This window comes from Trichogramma pretiosum, unplaced genomic scaffold (genome assembly GCF_000599845.2).
Source record: "Trichogramma pretiosum strain Unisexual culture from Peru unplaced genomic scaffold, Tpre_2.0 scaffold72, whole genome shotgun sequence".
Classification (NCBI taxonomy): Eukaryota; Metazoa; Arthropoda; class Insecta; order Hymenoptera; family Trichogrammatidae; genus Trichogramma; species Trichogramma pretiosum.
The window spans coordinates 141551-159116 of record NW_019640833.1 but is presented as its reverse complement, the minus strand read 5'-3'; the positions used below and the strand labels follow the sequence as shown (position 1 = coordinate 159116).

Below are 17566 nucleotides of genomic sequence, written 5' to 3'. Positions count from 1 at the left end.
ACGTAAGAAGTTCGGCTTCCATGCCTCGAGTCTCTTTTATTATTCGACGTTCTCTCCACGTGTGTCCGTGTTTGTGTGTGTGTGTATGTAGAGCCTAGCCTGCAGCCCTTTTTTATTGACTAAGAGTGATTTAAGTTACGACGGCAATCGTTTCACTGGGCTCTACGATGCCGGCGCAGCTTTTACCCCCGTTGCGGAGCTTCGCCGCGGTAAAAGCTCGCTTTTTATGTTTTGCGCAAATTAATTGAGTACGGAATCATTCCATAAGCTTTTGCTCGCGCAATAAACTTGACAATTAAATTGATGGCGTCCGAGCTGCACAGCTCGTCGGAAAATCCACGCGCTCCGTTACGTTGTTCGTTTTCTCGCCCTGCCCCGCGTGTCAAAACTCGAGTCGCTCTAAATCGATTAAAGCACGGAAAGCCATAATGAATATATAGATGCGCGCTCATTTCGAGAAATCCTTTTTAACTCGCGCTGACTGTATTATAATAATAGCGCGGGCACGCGGCAGTCGGAAAAGTTTTTGCCCCGAACTTTTGTCCGAGTATACTGGCGCCCCGTCAGGGCATGCTCGTTGCAGACTTTCCGAGCTTGCTATTGTTGTAAAATTTTATCTCCTCTAAACACGAACCCGGCATACAGCGCCGTCTTTTGCTTTTCTTGTACTATTGCTAATAATCCCGTCGGAATAATATCATCCACCGACAGTGCATACAAGAGACGGAAATTCTTGCTCTTTCTCGTTCGGCGGAGGGAAAAAAAACGAAAAGCTTCACGCTCGGTTACTTGTATTTTGCAAAAGACAAAGTAGTTTGAAGCCCCGAGCTCGTCGACGTAGTACGCGACTACTCTACTTGCATCCTGTGCATAAGTTGATGGCAGTATACTCACCAAGTGCACCAGGGACTGAACCAGTAAGCGCACAGGATTTCCAGCAGCTTGAATCGCTTTGACAGCTCGCTCGTGCGTACTGTTTCGTAAGTCCACGCCATCCACTTCGATTATCCTGTCGCCGGTCTGCAAATAAAATCATCGTATTTTCCCCCTTTCTTTTTATCTTCTCCACTCATTTCTGTATTTGCGCCTGTATCTGTGTTACGTTTATTACATTGTATCGAGTATAAAAATCTTTATTTTCCATTTCTTTGAATACGACTCTTTCTTTGCTCGATCCTAATGTCCGAAACGAGCATCTCGTTTTTCCGCAAAAATGTTGGAATACTATCCGCTCGGGATATCGATCTACTCAAATGAACCAGCTTTGTATTATGAGTTCATTCGATCTTCGGAAATGTACTCTTTAATTGATGGTATCGAAGCTCGGAACAAAGATCAGAAAAAAAACACACGCGGGATCAGTTTTCTTGCTTTTCCACTCGCGTAAGACATCAGAAGATTACGCAACTAATCGTCAGCTGACACACCTACGTACGTACAACGAGGCACGCACGAATCAATCAGTGGTCGACTGAATTTCACCAAATCAAAAACAAAAAGTACCTGTACACGTATACCGAGTAAAATGCCATTAACCGCGTATTTAGAAAGCCGAGCGCGTGTACTTCCGCACCTAATGATAAGGTGCGAGCGAAGCGAGAAAGACAGGGAAAAAAACAAAAAAAAAAGAATCGCGAGCGTAACACGGCCTCGCGCGGGACACAGAAAAGTACGAAAAGTTAGTTCGAGTCTCGAGCGTGGATGCTTCTTAGTGTGTAGGCTCGCAGCAATTTTTCATGCGTTTTGTTTTTATCTCAACTCGAGATGTGTATCTTTCGTCGAATCTAATTACACTCGATGTGTATACCGGCTGTTTCGTCACTTTTACACAAGGCGCGCAAGACGAGCTTCGGCACCCGAGGATATAGGATACGTTTCCGCTCTCGAGAGGCAGCAGCGCAATATTTTCTTTTTGCGAATTATAAATACGTATAACTGGCCTAGTATCGGCCGACTCGTCAGTCGAGATTGCGCCAGGCCACGTCGAGCTATTAGCCGATGAACCGATGATGACTTTAATCTCGGCTCGCGCGCATACCTGCCACGTATATAGTCGGCTGCTCGCGTAGCTATTAATACGTATCGTATGCGCGATGCAGTGCTCGAGATTAACGCACGAAAAAAGGATTGGATTTTGAAAGTATATATGCGAGTCGCTCGCAACAAGTTCACGGGCGTTACGCGCTACCCGTCTACCACCGGCGTTCACCGCTAATTACGATATTACGTTTGCTCTTTTCGCGCGCGATGCGTGTAATGCAACTCGATTCGAGTGCGGAAAATGTGTATGTGCGTGTATACGTCCTTGAGAATGGCGAATTTTACCTGTAAACCCCCGGTTCTGCCGGCTGGACTGTTGGGAATGACATTTTTGATGAATATTCCAGATACATTTTGGCCATGGCTCGAGCTGTCCTGTAAATCAACCTGCAAATAAATAGCGAGTGCATTAAATAAAGTCATCTAAATATACATGCATTTATTAGTGGGCTTGTCTGTGCGCATGTATATGTTTAATGCACACAGCGCAGAGTCTACGCATACAAAACTAGAGAGTAGTGCCGAATAGCCATCTCTCAAGTCTCAACTATGCAATGATATATACATGAATTATGCATGGCTTGCTCCGAGTGTGCACCGGCGTACTCCATTATATTGGATTCTACACTCTCCATATTTCAAGGGATACAATCAATATCAACTCCGTAAGCTGATTTTGCAGAGCTTAATAACCTCCGTACGCATCGATCAATTTCATACATCCTAGGCTGGATTTATGGGTCTCTAAAGTCACCGTATATAAACGTACTATACGAGCTACTAATATGGGAAAACTCACTTTTCCGCCGACGATACTGAGTCCGAGGCTCGTCTGATGATCGCGATAGATCTCGACGAGTCGCTCCGGGCCCCAGTGCTTGGCCCAGACGACGTTGCCGTCCTTGTCGCGATGGGTGACCGTCATGTCGACGGTGCCGCCGCTCTTCACCAAAACTATCAGGGGCGGCGACGGCGGGGAAGCTTCTGCGCCTTTCGGCGGACGAGGTGGCGACGATCCACTACCGGTCGGCGATGAGCTCTCCACCGAAGATGCCGAGCATTCGATGACTCTGCAATGAAAGTTAATGGTTTTTTTTCGTTTCTGAGACCCGAGATTCCAAAAAACATTTTTTACGACTTATAACAAATTTAGAATTAAATTGATTTAAATATGATTTAATGATTAGTACGAATTGTTAGGGGTTTTCGGTCAAAAAGGTTTCTGCTCATAACTTTTCATTTGAATTTTTATTTCAATTAGTTGGAGCATATAAAGTATTACAAAAGATACTTTGCTTGCAGATTAACTACATTCAATCAATGCGCCATCTAGATTTAAAGTTTACACTATACATAATTAGTACGATTGAACCAAAAGTAAAAACAAAAGATGTCAATCAACAGTACATATTAATAGCAAAACTCGGTAATTTATACGATACTGGAGTATCGTGTGAACTTTTTGAAAATAATTCAAAGATTAGTTCAAATCATTAAACTTTTATAGTCAACTGAATCATCCAACTAAGAAAATAAATAAAATGAAAAGTGGTGTAATAATATGAAGTATTGAAATTTATACTATTTCTGAGCGATTTTTCATTTTCAATTAATGTACCATCTGGATCCAAAGTCTTTGCTACATATTTAGTACTCCACTGACGATAACTCAACAGTACTTGTTCATCGTGAAAAGTCTTTTTACAAGTATCAGGCTAATGTTGAACTTATCAATTGTATTTCTTTTACATAAAAATTTTAAACGCCAAGATCTTATATAATACTTTTTGAAAAAGCAAATAAATTCTATAAATAGGAGCTGTCACGTTTTACGGTGCACTGCATTCATGGATGCTGTGATCCTGCAGTATTTTCAACTTTTATAATTGATTTTGTGTTTCGATAGATAAAATGAATAAGAGAAAATTTTGAATAATTTTGTTGTTTTATTCCTAAGGGATAGGAATTAAGATAAGTTCAAGCATTCATTTGCTTACCTTCCAGCAACGTCAAGAGCTCGACCTTCCTTGGAATTTCGCAGCAAGTAGCACTGGGTGCTCTTGTGCTCCTGTCCAGTCTGCACCTGAGCCTCCTTTCTCGGGCTACCGCAAGACGCCTGTCTTCGTCGGAACGGGCCGAACTCGCCGGAGGCCGCGAGATCCTCGTCGACGCACTGCGAGGCCTTGGACTCGAGCTCGGTCTGGGTGTCGGCCTCGCGCCTCGGACTTCCGAAATGAGCGTCGAGCAGACACTCGAGCTGCTCGCGCGAATCCGATCTGCTGCGATCCCAGGCGTCGCCGACGTACTCCGCCAAGTCCTCGAGCTCGTATTGCGTGGACTTTTGTTCTCCCTGAGTTTGGGTCTCGACTTCGCGCTTCGGACTGCCGATAGACTTGAGAGAAGTGCTCAGGAGGCTTTGCGTCGACGAGTAATCGAGAGTCGCGGCTTCGAGCTCCTCTACTGGTACAGGACTGCTAGCTTCTGTTGAAAAATCGATGATTTTTTTAACGTAACGTAAATTATTTCACGCCTCTCGTTTTAAAGTTTTATAGATGGAGGAAAAACAAAAGTTGACGCAATTCGTTGGATTTTCAGGTCAGTGTTTTCAAGTAAGCGATCAGAAGTCTCAACTCCCACTGCGTTTCAGGGTAAAAAGAAGAAATTAAGCCTCGAGGTCTCGCACGCGCTGCATCGTTCAACTTATTCTACGTCTTTTTATCGGATTTGGCCGCGCATCAGCGATGCGCATACATTTTCGGATAAAAGCCTTATCTGGTACTCTCGCTGAACTTTGTTCTACGTATAGGATCTCACGGGCGCGCGAACTCACCTGTAGTAGCGAGAAGATCCTCGAGCGAAGCTGGACTTTCGAGAGTCTGTCGCTGATACCTGAGCGAGTGTTCCCGGCTGATTAGGCAGACGCTCTCGGCGCAAGCTCGATCGTTGTACTCGGAAGAGGCCGAGGCGACCTTATCGCTATCGCTCGGGCCGAGCTGCTGCTGCTGCTGATCGACGGCTGCAGTGGCAAGTAGGGCTGTCGAAGCCGGTGTCGAGCTTTCGCTCGTCGACGATTGTATCCCAGTATCAACGGCGGCCAAACTGCAAAGTTCAAGCGAAATATACAGTTATATGGGCGGCGATATACAGCGTATATATACTGCTCGGGGGATTAAATTTTACATTTTGAATCTTTCGTTTGTTCGCAGCGCGGGAATATGTATGCAAACCTAGACGCGCTCGCGTCCGAGAGTAAAGGTAAAAATATATATCCGAGTGTGTATGGTTCGTAGTATCGATTCGGGGTCAGCGAAGCATCGCACTGCCAATAACGTCCTTTCTCTTCGTACTGTCGTTCGCGGCGTTCATTTATCATAAGCCGCGACTGCGTTTTTGATTGAATATTTCGTTTTCAACGTGTATATGGATGTGTATATAAGCTCGCAATTCACACAGTCTAAATTTGCGCGCTTTTATATACGTATATATATCGTACCTATATGCACGTAGCAGGCACGATTGAGCGTTGTTTAAGCTTGGTTGAGCTTTAACCGATTGACTTATGTATTTTTTTTTTATCTCGATACCCGATAATTGCTCCACTCGCTGGCTGTTTCGTTGCCTTGTTTAATTCATCGAATTAATAAAATTGAAAAACAATTTTATGAACTGTAGCAACGCCCGATGTAATAACGCATGATCGTTACTACAGCAAATAAAGGACGCGTACGGGATGACCCATCATTCGTGCATTGTTCGATTTTCATTATATTCCAAATATTTGCGGGCAAGGAAGAAAAATCTCGCTCGTAAATAAACGCGCCAAGCCGTAACAAATAGAATATAACATTTTGCGAATAAAAATGACGAGCAGTGGCAGAAAAAAATGGACTACTTTTACGAAAAATTTAGATATTACAGGCAGCAGGTTGAGAAAAACAGACAAGCATGAGCTGCTTGCATCTTCATGCCAAGCGAAATAATATATACTATACTCGGTATCATTTTCTCGGCAAATGCAATCTCGTTCCTATTTTTCGTTTCTAGTTTTTTTTTTGCGCTTTATTTCCGACCTAACGCGTACTCGACTCGGAAAAAACTATTAAAGCGTAACGTGACATTGCCTGTTAACGCAAAATAAAAGTCACAGTGTTTACGTTTTTTTTGAGCATCAAAGCACGCAGCTGATTACTGAAAAATTCCCAACGTAGTAAGTAAAAATATCTAAAAAAGAAGCAGTTGTCAATCGATTGAAAAAAAGCATATTTCCGTAGGTCGCGCATATGTGCTTTGCTAGCTCGCAACAACAGAGCGTTTCTTCTACTTCAGTTGCAATTCTCGACATTTATATATACGGCCCGAGCCCTGAAGATTATACGAGGTTTTTTCGTATATATACAGTGGGAAAAGCGAATGCCTCGAGGCGACGCATCACGAAGCTCTCGCGCTGCAGCAGCGTCGGAATCGTAAAATGTATATATAGGCATGTACGAAATTATGTACGTGTGCGAGGGTGGCTGTGCGAAAATTACACTGCATATATATGTGGGTGTGTGTGTGTGTGTGTGAGTCTGTGCAGCAGTGGCAGAACTTATTCGGCCAAGTGGAGCAGATCGAAAGAGAGAGAGAGAGGCAAACTGAAAGCCGCGTTTCTATCGACCCGCACAAGTAATATATCGCGTATATATACGTATACACGTGTACGAGTCTTCCATCAGAGCACTCGAGCGATGATGATACACGCGACAGCGACTAATAGGCTTCGCTTCGTGGTCCGATACTCTCGCAGTATATATACAGCCGTATATACTGCGCTTGTTGCCAGAAGACGACCTTTTAACCCGGCGCACAGAGCTACACACACACATACACACGCCTACAGCCTTATATACCACGTACAGTCGCGCTATGCGGGCTCTCGGGGCTCGCGAGGCGCGCACACCAACATTTTACTTCTGCCTATGTACACTTTCAATCGAAAATGATATTATTATGGATATTATATAAGGTGAAGCTGCGGCGATGATGACGAGCTTGATGAGATGTTTGGATCGGGTTATATGCTACCTATACGGTGCACGAGCGAGGGAAGACGCATGCTGCGTGCGGTATTTTTTTTTACACAGCTGCGGTCTCCGACGCGAACAAAAAAACCATAACTATATTTTAAAATTTTTCCGATTGCATCATATTTACTGAAAACACGTAAAAACGTATTTCATTTTTGACACGAAATAAATGCGTGCTGTTTTTCGTTCAACTTCATTAAGAAAGCACTCGAGAAAAAAAATGATTTCCAAAAGCTCTGAAATTTCTGCTGATAATTTTTCAAACTAGCCTCATGAATGTCTAAAAAGACAACAAAAATCGGGCATCTACGTAGCGTTTTAAAAAAGTTACAAGAATGATAGTTTTTTCAGTTCAATACCCTCCTAATTATATTTTTACTTTGAACCTTTCTCGATGAAACTTTATATCGGCTACACATTTTGATTACTCTATGGGTAATGATTATTAATATCATATCGATATAATAAGATATCGCTAAAATTGGTTTTAGTTATATTTTTTATCCGTGTATCAATTTATTTACAAATATTTTTCTATTGATAACTGAAGTAACGTATAGATAATATTGAACTTCATTGACATAACGAAAAACTAGTTAACTTTAAGTTTAAAAAAATTTATAAAGTATACTGGAAAATTATAGGAAAAATATTCTCTCTTTACGGATTGAAATATGATTTCAAATGAAACAATGGAAAAAAATGAATGTAAGGAAAAATCTTTTCGAGTAATATAAGACTTAACATGAAATTTGCGTTCAGCGTACTTGTTACAATCGTAAAATTTCACCGAAATAGAAGTAATTTCATCTGGGGCATTATTTTTCATCGTATATTAAATTATTGAATCAACATTGTATTGTTTATATAAAGCGCAAATATTACTAAAAGATGACTTGGCAGAATATCGAAAAGCATTGTAAAAGCTCAGCTATTCGTAAAATAAACCGACGTAATTTTATCATTATACACCGAGTACGAACACGACAAAAGTGATGCGTAATTCAATGGGTAATGGATATATTTACAAACAAGCTCGTTTCCCGAACATCGTTCTATCTCTCTATGCATGTATACGAGAGTCCGCGTGCGCGTAAAGCTTGCATCGTGTGCGGCTGCTCGTGTCGAATATGTTTACACGATGCTCGAAATGCTCCATCAAAGCCACGCGTGTACACCTTTCTTTTCCGCTCCTCTGGATTATTTAGATTCGACGTGGAGCATAGCTTGGGTCACAGCCAAAGCCCAACCCGCAAAAGAAACGGATGACGAAATTCGTAAACTCGATATATGTCTCAAGGACTCGAGCCTTTATAATTCATGAAGCGACGGTGCAGCTCGTACTTACGTATACAGAGCTCGCGCACGCATCTTTGAAATTAAGCGTATTATACAATACGCAAATACCGACGTTTTGTATTTATAAATGCGATCGATCGATAGCTGTGACGCGCCGAAAGAGAAACAGTATGTTGTAGCACGACGCGATGGAGAGCTCATTTGACTCGTGCGCCTGTCGCTTTTCCGGACCACGGCCTCGAGGCGAATAAATAAGAATAGCTACGCTTGCGCGTAAACGTTTGGAGAGGAAGATAATCCATCATTCAAACGACACGTATTGACACGAGCTTCAATTTTTATACTTTGCGCGTAGAAGGAAATTAGAACCTGACTGAGAAGTCATTGCCTTTCAAAACTTTCTTTTGAACTTTGTAAAATTATAACCTTTTGCCTTTTTTGCTCCGACTCTTTCTTACTCGCTTCCTCTCTTTTTCATGAATTTATCGAAAACTTGCGTATAAGCTTTTTTTCCCCGTTCGAGGATGATTAGTCGCGAATAAACTGGCGCTAAATTACTTTTCTTTTCTTTATTTTTTTGTTCGGTGGCCGAGTCGCGTTCAGCCGTGAATGATGTATGAAAGTCGTAGACAAGCAGCAATATCGCGTCTTGACTATGTTTTTCATAGCGGAGAAAAAAAAGGGGGTAAAATTATCGGTCAGAGGATAAACTTTAGCTGCTTTAAAATCCAGCTTATCTGTTTCTGGCCTGCTGTGGCATAGATATGAGACTCGGTTGATCTTCTGGCGATCTGAATTACAAGGGATACATTACTCTAGTGGCTGGGTAATATTCGAATCGGCTTATGCTGCGAACTCAAATGAATACTAAGCGGTAATTGTAATCCAAACGACCATCGAACATTCGCTACTGAAACGACACGATAAATATTTCAAGATTCGATGAGCTAAACTCAACTGGTTCTCCGTAGCTATGCAGATTCGTTTTTGCGAATGCGCGTATAACAATGAACGATATAACGTATGCGAGGCGATTAAGCTTCGAGTGCGATTGTACAAAACTTTTTAACAGTTTCAACAAAGTATCCTCCTTATAACGTATATATATCGGGTTTGATCTGTGCTGCCGATGTAATGCTTTTCAAATATAGCCAACGCTAAATTGACAAGGTCACTTCGGGCGTATAAAAGTACATCTGATAATACACGCCGAGGCACTACTCCGGCTTCTTTTTTCAATTATCCCGCAGCTTCGGAGAGCACATCGGAGCTCGCGCGGCTATACGCGCCTGCTGTCTTGACATTTTTTTGAATATTCAATTTTCGATTTCAGCTTTATAGCGTCGATTCACGCGGATGAAAATAAAATTGATTCATTGCCGCGCTCGCGGAGCGTGAAACAATTGTCTCGACAAGTACGACTCGCGCGCGCACGTCAAGTCTCGCATTGTTTTCAACTCGTAAAATTTGTTTTTAGCATCTCCACTAACGCGCACAGTCGTGGCTGCGCGCGCTGAAATAAAAACGGCGCGTCCAAATTGCTTGCTCGCGTGCGTGTGTGTGTGTGTGTGTGTGCGAAAACAAACGCAGCAACGACTACTGGGGCGCAGTGCGAGGCAGGACAAATCGAAGCCACACCGCTCGCGTGATTGATTCACTTGGCGCGATCAAAGCGATCGATCTTTTGCAAGAACACGCACGAGGAGCGAGGCAAGGCGATCCGTTCAATGTACCGCGGCGGTAGCTGCATTTAGGAATGACTCGCGCGCAGACACCCATCGCGCGCGGCTATATAACTCTCGCATCGACGAGCCGCACGAGCTACGAACGAGAAAGAAAGTGGGTCTGCACCACATTACGTACCATCCGAAGAGTCATTTGTCACTTGCGTTTTATGTTCATGCTTTTATTCCTGTCGCGTATCGTGCGTGTGTGTGTGTATGCAAGCACATTCAGGCTTGACACATGCACATTATGTGTACACGTATGACGCGCTCTCGGTTACATGCGCGCGACAGCAGACACACTCGAGCATGCCACACGCCGAGTTTTGATTTGTAATTGTTCATTTCGTTTTTTTTTCCTCAAAGCTATATACAAGGACGCGGCGCATTTCGACACTTGAAATTCAAATTATTTCTGCGCATAGCTAAGTTGCCTCTCTAAGCGTGCTTACTCTTCGCATTGTTACGTTAACGGTGTCATTGACTACGTGCTGAATGATAAAATTTCAACTTACGAAAATTTGTTCACGAAATACCAATGCTAACTCTTCCGAGGAAAAATCCCCCTTATCGCTGCGATCTTCGCTCTTTCGTCGTTGTGAAACGTCAATCTAGCCAAGGCAATCGGCCATCACCCACACAAACACAGGAAAACAAGAGCAGCACCAACGAATCCGTGAGCCTAGGATAAATCGCGCACGCACTCGACATATCGCGCGTTGGCGATAAAACGATCACTCTCGGCTCTACCCCCCAAAAAAAATACGGAGAGGGGCGCCGCAAACGCGATGATTTCCCACGTGCGTTTATACCTTTCTATCTATCGGTCGGACGGGCGCACAGCACGCGGATGTGCTCCTGCACCGCAACGCACGAAATTCCGCACTCGAACAGCAGTAGCAGCCGTATACGGCTGAATAATGTCCGAAGAGCACTGAAAATTGCACACACGCGACGACGAGTGAGCGAGAGAGAGAGAAAGAGAGAGAGACATAGACGTGTGCGTGTATGTGTCTATCTACCTTGGCTCGCAGACTATATCTACTGTACTACCTTTTGCCTACTGTAAATGTGCACTCGGAAAGAGAGCGAGCGAGCGAGCGAGAAAGACGGAGTGTGTGTCTCTGCCGTCACTCTCTCGCGCGATGCAAACTGGCTTACGTTAATCTAATAAGCAGTCGCGGTGTGCACTGGGCGTGTATGTATGTATGTACGTCTGTATATGCAAAAGTACGCGCGGATGCACTGCAGCAGCCACACAGACACTCACGCATCACCCACACACACAAACACCAACCGACACACACCAACACACGTACCAGTACTCGGCACGTACACACTTTGAGTCTTTTATGAGTTTACGTATTTAAACCACATGCATAGAGGCGCGCTGTGTATACATATACCGAGCCGAGCGTCGGCGGGTATATAATACGCCCTGCCGATCTCCGCACTGCAGCAGTGTGCGTCTTGCGCGACGTCGAGCAACGGGACGTTTATTTTCGACCAAAAATATCGGAGCACTGCGATTCTTTGTTTTGATTATGCCCGAGTCGAGCGAATCGAACGCACGAGAGAGAGAGCTCGAGCACTCGCGGCTCTACTGAATCGAGTAACGTACGCGTATTGTACATTTAGTAGACCGATAAAAACCTGCATTGGCTCTCAGCTCATAAGAGTTATTTTTATTCAAGCGTTTAAATTTTTATCTCTCGCTCGCTCTCTCTCTCTCTCTCTCTCTCTTGCGATCTCCGTCCAATTTGCTGCCTCGTGTGTACACTTAAGACCATGTCTCTCTTGCAATATGTCTAGATGCGCCTGTGTACGTGCATGTGTGTGTATGTGTGTGTATGCGAGCACAGTCTTTTATTCGCGAATATTTCGACTGCCAGCTCAAGCGCTCGAGCTTTTTCCGGAGTATCAAACCCTCTTCGCGAGCGCAAAATTGGGTTTTACGACATGACACGCGAGCTGCAGTTTTGTGTGTGTCTACGTGTACGTGCGCATACACACGCGAGCTCGCTGCACTCTATCGTATTACTTATGAAAAAAAATTACCTTCACGGCAACTGGAGCATAAATAATTCGATCTCTCTCTCTCTCTCTCTCTCACGAGAGCAATTCGTATACGTATTCATGTATACGCATACATGTAAGCGTAAAAATAAAATAAAAAACACGGGTACTTTTTCTGACAGGGCCAAGAGCGGCGAATTTTTCGTTGTTATTGTTGGCTTCATTCAAAGCCAGCGCGGTAAAATTTTAAATAATGGAAAATGAAAAAGAAGTGCCGAGCCACGCGGCCAGCACACTGTGCCATGCGAACACGAGCTGCTGTATACATACGCATAGGCGGCGATTAATCTTCATCTTCGCTTCGGAAGCAAATATCGTGCGCACGTGGGCATCGCCGCGAAATCGAATGAAAAGTAGTCGTATACGCTCGCTGCGGCAAAAAAGTGTAGGTATCCACGCTGCTGCTGCTTACAAAAAAGCAGTTGAGCGAATCTAATACCGCCTATATCGCGTTAATTGCACCTTAGGCGAGAGTGATATACCGAATTCAGGTCACGTAAAGTTTCGAACGAGAGTAGAACATGCCGAATCTCGTTGCCACGTGCTGACACGTTTCATATATACTCAATTTACCTTTTTTATTGAGTGAAACTTTTTTGGGCGCGTTGGGATATTATATCGACATCAGAAGTAATACCGCGAAAAACGAGCAAGCGCGATAATCATAGGATTACACTGAAAGCAGTTTCAGAGGGCAGCGCCGTGAAACCCCCGAGCCGAGCAGCCTGACGTAACCTTGGCGCTGCGTCGTGAATTCTCAGTACTACGCCGTGAATTCACAGCGCTACATCATGAGTACCACGGAAATGTTGTGAATTCACGGCGCAGCACTGAGAATTCACGACGCAGCGCTAAGGCTGCGTCAGGCTGCTCGGCTCGGGGGTTTCACGGCGCTGCCGCCAGAAACTGTTTTATGTGCAGGATCATATACTCAGCCAAGAGTAAAACTTTGGCCTATTGTTATTGGCCGGCGTTCGACGACATAAAAGTGTCTGAAAGTCCCATAGCTCCCCTCCATTTGCAATTCGAGAAAGAAGCGAGTAGTGCTCGGCGCTCATGCCGCCAAAACGTCTAAATAGCGTCATGTAGCTCTGTCACTCTCGCGCTCGTTTGCCTCGCTCACACTTACTCTGCGCGTTCAAACCGGTTACAGTTGCTCGATCATCGTGTTTCGTTCTCGGTCAGCTTATAGATCGCAGTGTACATTAGGCAGTACACGTTACAACGCCGCGGCGTGAAGAACGAAGAAAGATTCCAACGACTATATCGAGTAATTTTTCTGAACAAAGTAAATTTTATTGGGATCTTACGAGTGACCGTGTATTGTGTGTTGAGTGCGCTGAAAGATGTCCACGTCCAGCGTCGAATCGTATATAAGTTTCGATTTGGATGTAGCTGAACTCCTTGAAAACGACGTCTACGATTCCAAAGATGTGGATAATTGTAATCAAGACAATTTAATACAATTGAAGAAAATGTGTGAAAACATCAACTGGGATATCAAAAAAGAGCGATATGAGCTTATGAAACAACTCGAGCCCTTGTGCAGAAGTTGGAAGGGTCAACTTCCTGATTTCCGAGGCATTTTTCATCCCGAACAGATGGATTGGCTTCTCAAGAAGATCACTGTATTCTCCGAAAGCTATCGATTTGTTGACTTTGTAATCAGGACCGGCTACGTAGACGAACCCGGCGTCGATGACGACGGCAAGCCATTATTACGTCGCACCACAGCATTGCATCTTGCGTCAGGCCGTTACTTCATCGATAAACTTTTTAAAATATACAAAAGATTCGACGCGAATTACACCGACGAATTTGGAATCTCACATTTTCACGTGGCCTGCCAGTATGGCTGCGACGACATCGTCGAGAAATTCCTCGAGCTCGGTCAAGATCCCAATTTCCTCGCGCATCATACAGGTGATTCACCACTACACTTATCTCTGCGCTACGACAACAAGAAAGTGGTCGAATTGTTGTTGAGAAGAGGAGCTGATCCGAACTTGGCCAACGAGGAAGGATTGACACCACTGCATGTTATTTGCAACCGATATTATAATGATAAGCTAACTGAACTATTCTTAAAAATCAACGAGGACATGCAGCAGACCGTGGAGGTCAATGCCCGAGATAAATTGGGCCGAACACCGCTGGTATTAGCTGTGGCAAATTTTATGTCGCAAACTATCGACGTACTCTTGGATCATGGCGCCGATCTGTCGGGCTTCGTTTTCCCGACTGAAAGTGACTTCAAGAAATACTTTCAGTTACCGATTATGGAGATCCTTGGTAGTAAAATTAAATTAAGAGTAACATCTGGCCCTCTGTTCATCATTGAACGTCTAGAAAAAAGAGGATACGAGTTGGACCGAAGCGGAGCTTTAACAGTCATGAAATTATTCGCTAATTACGAAGCGTTCGAGAAGTCAGGTGATCTTGACGAATTTTGGCACCACGACGAGGAATTGACGACGCACATGAAAGCGATAAGGATAAATTCGAGCCTTTCGCTCTACGACCTCATGCAGTTACGACCCGAAGAGGCGGTAAAACTAGTCTCACATACGGACTATTACGAGTTTGCGTTCAATGGTGCCATGTGGAAATTACCCGAAAACTCGTTCAGACCTCACGAGGCGTTTGTTACACACCTAGGCGAGAAATTATCGAAAAGATTTTTTCGACGATGGGCACTGGATCCTTTTATGGTGTTGACACGTTATCGGCTGCCAATTCTTTGCTGCGATATGATCATCAAGCGGCTGAAGAACGAAGATTTATATCATATTTGCTTGGCGACAACAGCTTAAAGCTCATGATTGCTTGTTTATTTTCAAACTATTTGTATAACGAAAAATTTTCACAACGGTATACAACTAGCTGTAGCACAAAAAAACCATCATGTAAAAACTTGCGCTCTGATACATAAGTTTCTATAGAAGCAGAAATAAATTTGTTTGTTTTCCAATCAGTGTTACAATCGAAATAAATAAAAAATAATGGATTCATTAAACTTCTTGTTCTCAATTTCATTCCAATTTCATGGACACAAAAGTCATACAATAATAAGTTACGCACCTTGCCTCGGGTCTCGATACTTGAATTCTATTTCCCCAAAATTCGCCGAAGACAGAATCAACGCGAAACGAGAGGGTAAAAAAGCACGTTGGAAGTAATGAAAGATATATCAATGGCATCGAGTTTAAGACTGCATTAATCTCATGGTCGATAAATTGAATCATCGATCGACGCTGAAAAGTGAGTTAAATGCATCACGTACGCGGGTTCCCGGTTGTATCACAACGTCGCGTCATTAAATCTTAATATCGTCCCATAAAAGTCACGAGGCTCGACTCGTTCCTCGGTCTCTCCCGTATTATATCTGTATACAAGGAGGAATTTCAAATTCTCGGAGCATACTCGTATACGCGTCTCATCTTATATATAGAAAATAACAGCTATCGCTCGCATGATGTGCTATCCGTGTGTGTGTGCAGTGCAGCTGGCTACAGAGAAATGCATCGTGAAATATTGATTACTATCGGAGCTGCGAAATATATACGCGCGTCGGTGGCGGCGAGCTTGCAGCTGACCCCGTCACACGTAGCGCGCGCGCGTTTTGCGCTGCCCCCCCGAGTACACGAGACGTCAACTTTTCAGTCCCTCTCTCTCTATCTCTCTTTCTGTATCGCTATCTCGAAATCTGCCCCACAGAAATTGTGCTTTCTCGCGCGCGAATGTCTCGCTGTGTGCCCGCGCGAGATAGGCTGTTCTAGAATCGAGTTGACAGTGTAGCCAAAGTCATTTGTCTAGCTTCGTACGCCTATGTACACGTATATAGCTTTATGTAACACCCGGGTGGCATCGGGTGAATACAACGAATGTCGTATTCGAATGCACGTGTTATTATTATACGTGTATACGCATCGGCGTAAATGTATATCATGTGCCCAACGAAACACGTAAAAAATTTCGAATTAGCGCGTTGCAGGTCGTCGTGTAGTTTTGCGCGGATATACACGTGTATAATCTGCCTTGTCTCCGTGTCAATGTGCTACATATACACGTAGTTCAAGAGTGTACATACGAACACGTACAGCGAGCTGCAAATAAAAGGTTCATCTCCGCACACGTCGGGCGGCGCAGCTATATAGGCTCGGTCGAGAGAGAAGAGAGAGAGAGAGAGACAACAATCGAGTCGGCATTATTCCGCCGCCGGTTTCTCTCCGTCTCTCTTTCTCGCTCTTTCTCGCGCTCTTCCATATGACCGGACTCGAGGAGGGTGCGGATTTAGGTTGGGATTATGCGCGTGACTGGAAACCCCGAACGCAGAGGGGCATTTAATTGCCGCGCTCGGAATGTAGGTCAAAGTGCAGAATTGCGCTCTCTCTTTCTCTATATACGTATTAAGGCATATATACACGTGTGTAGGCGGTACGCGTGCAAGCACAAAGTCAGAAGCTGCTGTATATATAGCAGCTCCGCTGCACAAACCAAATGCGCATCGCTAGTTTTACGACAACCGGCCACCTTAATTCTGCATCGAAAGGAAGAAGAGCCACGAGAGGGTGACGAGCACTGCACGAGACTCGAGCTTGATCACTCTACTCGTGTGCATGCCTAGGTAAATGACCGGAACGCGACTGTGGCAATAAAAAAGCTCGATGCCTGCCCTCGTATGAGCAGCGACGGCGTCTTGAAGGTGGCTCGCATATAGTACGATGTGTTATAGGCACCACCACCTCGAGCCCTTACCCGTGCACACTGCAGCTCGTGGCGCTATGTGTGTTAGTGTGTATGCAGTGCCAAGCCAACTTTCGCGGAGCTTAACCTTCTTTTCATAGTGCACACACATGTACGGTGAACATATACTATATAGGTAAAAAGCTCGCCTGCACAAACACACGCTGGGCGCGTGACGTTACCATTTCCTCGTGTACGTTGCGGCTACGTGTACGTGTACTCGAGTCGGTATATACTGCGGTTTTCAATTTTTTTTCTTCTGTGCTCTTGCTCGGTCACCACGTACGAGCGCGCGCGCAGCAGTACCTTTTAGCTGTGCGCTCGAAGAAACGGATTATGCCCCTTCACACGTTTTGACTTTGTGCGCGCGCCAGTCGTTATAATACACGTCGTATCGCGACCTAAATTCGTGCGCTTATAAGCTAGATGAAGCTTACGCGAAGGATTGATTGCAATTATGATCAGCGAGCCGTACGAGTGTGTGTGTGTGTGTGTGTGTGTGTATGTACGTGTACCGAAAATTCGTCATGTCCGTTATTCAATTTTCACCTCGGTCTACGGCATACATACGATCTAATTGGATATATTATCCAGCGACTGGCTAATTTTTATCCT

General features: G+C 44.3%; 1 protein-coding gene across 5 annotated transcripts in view; it reads right to left on the bottom strand.

The window, feature by feature from the left end:
- Positions 1 to 17566, bottom strand: part of LOC106655972 (multiple PDZ domain protein) — an 89941-nt gene that overhangs the window by 15198 nt on the left and 57177 nt on the right. For all 5 annotated transcript variants that reach the window (XM_023463444.1, XM_023463448.1, XM_023463447.1 and 2 more), the window contains exons 21-25: positions 4871 to 5139; positions 4038 to 4521; positions 2840 to 3110; positions 2326 to 2427; positions 895 to 1020 (exon numbers count right to left, since the gene is read on the bottom strand). In XM_023463444.1, the coding sequence (XP_023319212.1) occupies positions 895 to 1020; positions 2326 to 2427; positions 2840 to 3110; positions 4038 to 4521; positions 4871 to 5139 (1252 nt within the window). The remainder of the gene's footprint in view (positions 1 to 894; positions 1021 to 2325; positions 2428 to 2839; positions 3111 to 4037; positions 4522 to 4870; positions 5140 to 17566) is intronic.